At 36.7% G+C, this 7,275-nt stretch overlaps 1 protein-coding gene across 1 annotated transcript; it reads right to left on the bottom strand.

The window, feature by feature from the left end:
* Positions 1-3,736: 3,736 nt before the first annotated feature.
* Positions 3,737-6,699, bottom strand: LOC107816852 (small ribosomal subunit protein uS15). Its single transcript, XM_016642597.2, has 5 exons — positions 6,528-6,699; positions 6,349-6,421; positions 6,116-6,254; positions 5,828-6,014; positions 3,737-4,220 (listed from the first exon to the last, which is right to left on the bottom strand). Exons 1-5 carry the CDS (start codon positions 6,548-6,550, stop codon positions 4,187-4,189), a joined length of 456 nt encoding a protein of 151 aa, XP_016498083.1. The 5' UTR covers positions 6,551-6,699; the 3' UTR covers positions 3,737-4,186.
* Between the last annotated feature and the right edge of the window lie 576 nt (positions 6,700-7,275).

Here is a 7,275-nt window from a genome sequence, read left to right as displayed (position 1 = left end):
AAGTGCAACCTACCATTATTTTTAGCCTTCCACCCATATTTAAAGGCCAGTTTTTTCCACTTGCGGGTCTCAAGCGTAGTGGCATACAAAATCTTCTGGATCCACTAGTCTAAGTCTTCAATCCTAGGTGGTATCCACCGAGTTGCTGAAATAGTGAAAGAAGAAGGATCAATAACAACATGGGACAATCTTTAACTAGAAGAAAAGACAAATGATGAACTTACGAGTATGGTTCTATAATTCAGGAAAGGGTGGAGTCGTGGCCAGAATGATGTCCCTGGTCGCAATTGCAACAAACCGCTCCATCCAACCACGATCGTTGTCATCATCTATGCTGGTTAGCAAAGCATGGTGGACACGTTTGCTAAAATTTATCATTCCTCCGCAGAAAATCTTGAGGGAATAAAGGTTTATCAGTCGAGCCAAGGATAACTCTTCTCCCGTCTCCGAAGATAAGCAACAACCCGTCACACAAAAGGGCCTACCTACGCTAAGCAGACTTGGTAATGAAGGCAAAACTCTAAGATAACGGAGTCAATCCCCCCGCTCAATGAGAGCAGGTCCAAAGTAAAAGGATACGTATAAACATACGTAAAACCCTTCTTGTAGAAGGTTACCCGCTCTGCCATGTCAGGAGCGATGATGTTTAAATCTTAAAAACCATAATTTTCCTTCACAACAGGAATGCTAGAAGGACGAATGAAAGAAGGATACACACCAACAACCCTTGTTCGGGGGTTAGCAGAGGGGTACTTCTCTTTGAAGTCCTTAGTTGTAATAAGCTTTCTGGGAACCGTGCGAGGAACAACATCATCAACACTTTCTTTGTTTTTTGAAGCACTAGAATTTCTAGAAAAGGAGGCCATTGTTATCACAAGAGAATAAGGATTTTTTCTCATAAGAAGAAGATTAGAGGAGGTGGAAAACAAGTATGAGTTGAGTAAAGAGAGTTTGAGAGATTTTGGAAAGTTATGAAGTGTAAAAGGAGAAGGTTGATGCGTATAAGTAAAGGAATAGGCGGCTAAAATCTTGGCCATAATTACCTCGATAATCAGGAAAAAAATTTATTGAATCATGAGATGACGCATGTTCGGGGCATTAAATGCGGAGAAACGTGCGTCTAATCAACCGTTAGAAACTTTTCAGAGGGAGTCAGAGAATTTTTCGCCAAGAAAGGTATCTTTACCAACTTTTCGGTGACACAAAGTTATGCCACCGAAAAGAAGGGAGACTATCTTTATATGGTAAAATGAGTTCAATTAAATGCTCGCATGATAAAGCGACACGTGGAGCCGAAGACAGAAGACAATCAAGTCCGAAGGCAACGATCTCGTTTGTTCCCGAAGGGAATAATGTTCTTAAAGGCGAAATAAATTTCTGCCACCCGGTAGCATTTAATGGAGAATATTCTATAGCATTAAGTATATAGTCCGTTACAAAAAATATGGCATTCACTGTCTACCGTTACATATTTTTCAATGGCCTTCATAATTGTCATTTAAGAGGAGCTTGATCCTAGGACCTTCTTCCCTAGGTGCAATTATAAATAGTGAGCTCAACAACCATTGTAAAGGACACGAATTTTCTGACAAGCTCATACTATACTTTGTTCAAAGCTGAATAATTTTTCTTCTTCTTGCTTATTAATATTGTTATTACCGCATCCGAAACCAGGGTTTTTGTTGTCTTATCTCGATTTTAATGCTAAGTCTTATATTCTTGTTTAAAATTTATCATTTTGGGATCAAATCGATTCACTTGTCTATAAACTACATATAAATTCAACTGTACCATTTTACGGGTAAATAAATATTCGTTTTATTGAAAAATACTATAGTTTTATAAGAGAAAAATATTGTTTACTTGAGAAAGATGTTGGGTAATCAAAAAGGGAAAGACTTTTTCGAACCACAAAAGAAATATTATTAGGAAAACAACTTGTTCTCATTAACGTTTTAAGCTATACAATCCTATTCAAAAATGGTTGTAGTAATTGTCGTTGAGGAGTAGAATTAATGTTATTTGTATATCTATGCCCCTTTATAATTTATATTTAAGAAAAATGAACTTTATCGATCTCTTATGGGTAAAAGATAATTTTTTTACGTATAAAAGTAAATTTCATATGTATAAAAAAAGACATAAGGTGATAAAATTAAAAACAAGTTTGTAAATAACCACAAAACCAATTGAATTGTAAAATTATGACTTGGAAAAGAAATGATGAAATTACATACTATGACAAAGGGAACAAGTTGAAAGAGATTATTTAAGAAGGAAAAAAATAGAGAAAAAAAAGTGACTGCAAGAGTGTAAGCCCCGTTCAGTTAATCCAGTTGGACCACGTGAATAACTGTACTACTATCGGCCAATAGAGCTTCCGGCAGGAGTCGATAGGCTCCACCTCGTCTCAGCCCATCTCACGTATGAGATTGCAACTCCCAAGCCGTGAAACTTAGCTCGGTTTCCAAGCTTGCATCTCTGCATGAGCGGCCCGGGGACTTTCCTGGGCTTGACCTACTCATCGAATAAATCGCAGCCCATTCACGTCATCTTGCAGTCGAATTGATGTATACTTTTTGAAAATCTTATTAAAATAACACAAGAGCAGTCTCAGAGGACGATGTGGGAAAGTTTAGTTTTTTGACCTTTAATTCAGTTCAAGCACTAGATAAAGTAATATGTCAATACATCGATCACCCACCTTAAATTAAATAAAATCATCACGTAATATACACCCCTCCCATTATCCACTTTATCTGACAGATAACTAACCGCCATAACCAACAGAAGCTTTAGTTTTGTTTTCTCTTGGTGTCAACTATTTTCATTGCCTATCAACAATTAGAACATCAATTTAATCTCCAAATCCCTCTTTAATTAATGAAAGAAACAACTTCACGTTTCGAATTTAGAAATTCTCTTAAAGGAAAAGATAATTTGTGGACTTCGATCTTGGTAACAGTAAATCGTCTAAATGTGTGACATTGCATCCGGGGAATTAGTGTAAGCTCCGTCAGATAAACATTTAAAAGAAAAATCTGCAGACATCAAGAACAGCCGCACTTATCAATTTCGCCCAATAAATAGATTGCATCTAAACACCACACACGCAAAGGCGGATGCATAAGTTCAATGGGCTGAACCCCAAAAATTTAAATAAGAGCATTTGTATATACGGGAAAATTTGCTAAACTTTAACAGATAGCAAATTTTGAATTCATAAAAGTATGGGAGGTTTAGTACTAAGAACCTAGGGTTAAACTCATCAAATTTTATAATCCCCCTCTATCCTCTATGCACAGGGAGGCGTAAACGTCCTTAAGCTGATATCTAAGCTCGCACCTCAATCTCAAGCAAGTTGGATTTATGGTTAAACTCATTAAATTTTATAAACCCGCCTCTATGCACAGGGATGGGCGTAAACGTCCCTCAGCTGATATCGAACTCGCACTTCAATCCCAAACAAGTTGTATTTATTGTTTAGTGTCGACAGGCAGAATAATAGCTCGTTTGGCCAAGATGAAAAAATTAGCTTATTTTGAGTTCTTTTGGAAAGAAGTTACTTTTTTCTACTTCGGCAAAACTGCTTCGGTTTCTCCTCAGAAACACTTTTTTTTCCTCCTAAAAGCTTCGCCAAGCACTTCAAATTTGACTGATAGAAGTTAAAACTCGAGCTGCTTTTTTGGGAAATAAAGTACTGGTAATTGACTGCAGTTTACAAGATTTTCAATAACAATGAGTAACCAGCAACTTGAATGTTTGTGACTCGTAATTACAATGTCAGATTTAAGTGTTTCTACATCAATATGCTGCAAATCTGTGTTCAATAATCATAGGTTTTTATGTTTAAAAACAATACTTCACTTCCATGCATACAAAGTGGAGAAAAATGAAGGGCAAAACCATAATTTCCAGCTAGCCAAATTACAGTGCAGCCATACCAGCTTAACATTGGCTTTTCCAATTCTTTTAGCCTAAGAGCTTGAGAAACAAGTCATTCATATCAAAATAAAAGCGTCTAATGCTTAATACTTTGTAAAAATAGGATCAAGTACTATCCAGAAAACTAATTTCCATTGAGTAGCATGACTAAATCAAACAAAATTGGATTTAACAAGTAATTCATGACACGAGAAAACAACATATTGCCATCAGCCAAAACTACTCCAGCTCAAAGCTCGCCCTAAGCCACAAGCGTGCTGGCAGTGGTTGATTCGCTGCACATAAATCGAAATAAAAACAATCAGCAACCTTTAAGAAAGATGGCATAAATCTTGCTATTAAACCAAGAAAGAAGTAAAGACGGCCAAAAAAGAAATAGTACGCCATACGTTGGTTTTAAAACCATGTAAGAAAATTACCAAAAACGTATACGAAAAAAAACGAAGAACAAATGTCAAAGCGTTATCCACTTCGTGCGTCCCGGTATAAGTATTCCTCTTTGACAAAATCAAAGTATTACGGTAAGAAGTAAAGCTTTGATGTATTTAAAGATAAATATATCCAAATCTGAAGGACAGCTTTCCTTAAACATTACAGTAGTTTCTTTGGTACGCTTTCATAATGAACACCAACACAATTTAGATAAACCAAAAATATAAATTAAACTGGAAAGGAGTAAAAGAAGATAGTAATAAACGAATAACACTCGGAATTGTTACAACAACTTTACAGCTTGCTGTATCAGAACCAGGACATTCCATTTCCAATGGAGTATATACCAAGAAGAATCTAGAGGTAAACAACAATATAACAAACATATACTATGTCTTAGTTGCGGTTAGCACACAATTCCTCACAATCCATTTTGCTCAATTTGTCTTGGTATCAGAAGTAAAAAGATACAAAACCTATCACAGCCAGAAGTTGTAGCAATTAGAAAGATTTCAGCCAACTTTTTAATTGTACAGAGGACGAACATTGAGCCTGACTCAGCTCCAAAAGCAAGTCCGTGGGGTGAGAATTGTCCAAGATCATTTAACGAGACACAACTCAATGACTCATTCCCCCGTAGGGCACTCTAACACCCCCTTTCCCTGCGCATGCTCAAACGTGGACTCTAACTTTTTAATTGTAAAGAGGATGAACATTGAGCCTAACTCAGCTCCAAAAGCAAATTCGTAAGGTGAGGATTGCCCAAGATCATATAATGAGACACAACTCAATGACTCACTCCCCCAAAAAATATAGGGCACTCTAACACCCCCTTCCCCTGCGCATGCTCAAACGTGGACAGTACAACATGGAAGCTAAACATTGGGCATACAAAGAATAAGGATGAACCTGACTTTAATATAATGTAAAGAACATGGAGCTTGAGTCCAACTCATCCAAAAGCTAACTCATGAGATGATGACTGCCCAAGACCATATAAGGAATAAAAACAACTCATTCCCTCGAACGATGTGATAAACTCTAACATTAACAACTACTAACTACTGCCCCTCTTTTGGGGCCACCAATTCACTTGAGTCAAGTAAGCATAAGCGGCATATGAACCACCTTCATGTCGAAGCCATGGAAAGAGCAAGTCCATTACAGTTTTTTATCCAACTGTGGAAATCTCACAGAAAACTATAGCTCCAGATGAATAAAAGTAACTGGTCTCTAACTCTAGTAAGACAATCATTAGGAAGGAACCTAAGTTTCAGAATAGTTTTGCAAAAAGAATTTGTTTCCAGAAGAATAAACCAAAACACAAATACTTAAACAAGTTAACAGATAACCAAATCATCTGACAATCTTAATGGAAACAAATAAAGAGTACTATTTGCAGAGCACATACATTGTAAAGCAAGAGATAGAGAGAGGGAAAGAAGCTTACTATTTCCAGACAGGTGGGAGCTTCTTTGTTTTCTTGTAATAGCGAGCAAGACGATGGATTCTGCTCTCCACCAAAATCAAGCGGAACTTGGAATCCTTATCCTTTCTGTTCCTCTCCAAATGCTTCCTAATAGCAACTGCCTTCTTAATCAGGTGGTACAGATCCTCTGGTATCTCAGGAGCAAGCCCTAAATCCATTTGCCCAAACAAAATACTCATATCTCAAAAACTAGACTCATCTAAGCAATTATTCCCATAGCCAAAAACACACACATAATAACAATAATACCGTGAGCCTTGAGGATACGCAAGATCTTGCTGCCAGTGACACTCTTGACTTGTGCAATTCCGTGTGAGTCACGAAGAATCACACCAATTTGTGAAGGAGTCAATCCTTTCTTTGCAAACTTGCAAATGTTATCCTCAACCTGAAATCATACAAATCAAGCATATTTATATAAATATTCTAGACACATAAATAACACGAAGTTATAAGTGACAAACAAAGGTGGATGATTTTACATCAGGAGCGGAGATCTTGAGCCAACTAGGAGGAGTTCTTTTGTAAGGAAGAGCCGAAGCTGAAATACCCTTACTGAAACCCACAACAAAAATGTTAGATTAATTGATGGTCAGAGAAAGAAAAAATGCAGATTAATTGCTGATTATAAGAGCTTAAAGAAGAGAAGAGAATGACGAACCCGCGACTGTGCATGCGACCCATGATGGCGGAGTGAGGATTGGCTACCGGCGGTCAGCAATCGAGGCTTAGCTTTGGTTGTGTGGATGGTTTGTTTACGAACCTGACTCTCTTCTTCAATCTATGGTGTTTTACTAGGGTTTAGTGTTACGGTGGTGCTACTTTGGGCTTCTGTAGCCCAGTTTTCAGGGCCTTGTTTTTCTTGAGAAAGAATGTTTTGTTTTACTGGGCTGGGTTGACAAATTATTTGACAGAAGGTGGGCCTAGGATTGAGCTTAGTGAATTCTATGTTGAGAAAACTACACTGCTAAGCACTTTTTAAAAATAATATCATTTCTTGTTTATTCCATAAATAGCATATTATCTTACAATAGTAGCATGTTATAAAGATTATGGGCGTAATCAATTAGTCAAGCGAAGGCATAAATCAGGGAATTAATCTTAATTGTCACTCTCTCTCCTCTTCTCTTTGCTATATATTTATGCTAAAAAATTAGATTCTATTATGTGAAGGTTAAAATTTCATGCTGGAATAAATTAATATTTGGTAACAATTTCATTTGAATTAAAAGTAGCGTAATATAATTTTCAACACAAGTAAAGTGGAGAGAGAATGATGAACTATTTTAAATATAGCAAGTTGTTCTTAAGTAGATTTCCCCTAGTCAATCGCCATATATTCTCCCATTCTTATATATACCATTAATAATACAAGTGCTTATGTAATAACTAATTTGAAACACAAATGA

This window comes from Nicotiana tabacum, chromosome 4 (genome assembly GCF_000715075.1).
Source record: "Nicotiana tabacum cultivar K326 chromosome 4, ASM71507v2, whole genome shotgun sequence".
NCBI lineage: Eukaryota > Viridiplantae > Streptophyta > Magnoliopsida > Solanales > Solanaceae > Nicotiana > Nicotiana tabacum.
The sequence above is the reverse complement of the archived record's forward strand: the minus strand, read 5'-3'. Positions and strand labels throughout refer to the sequence as shown.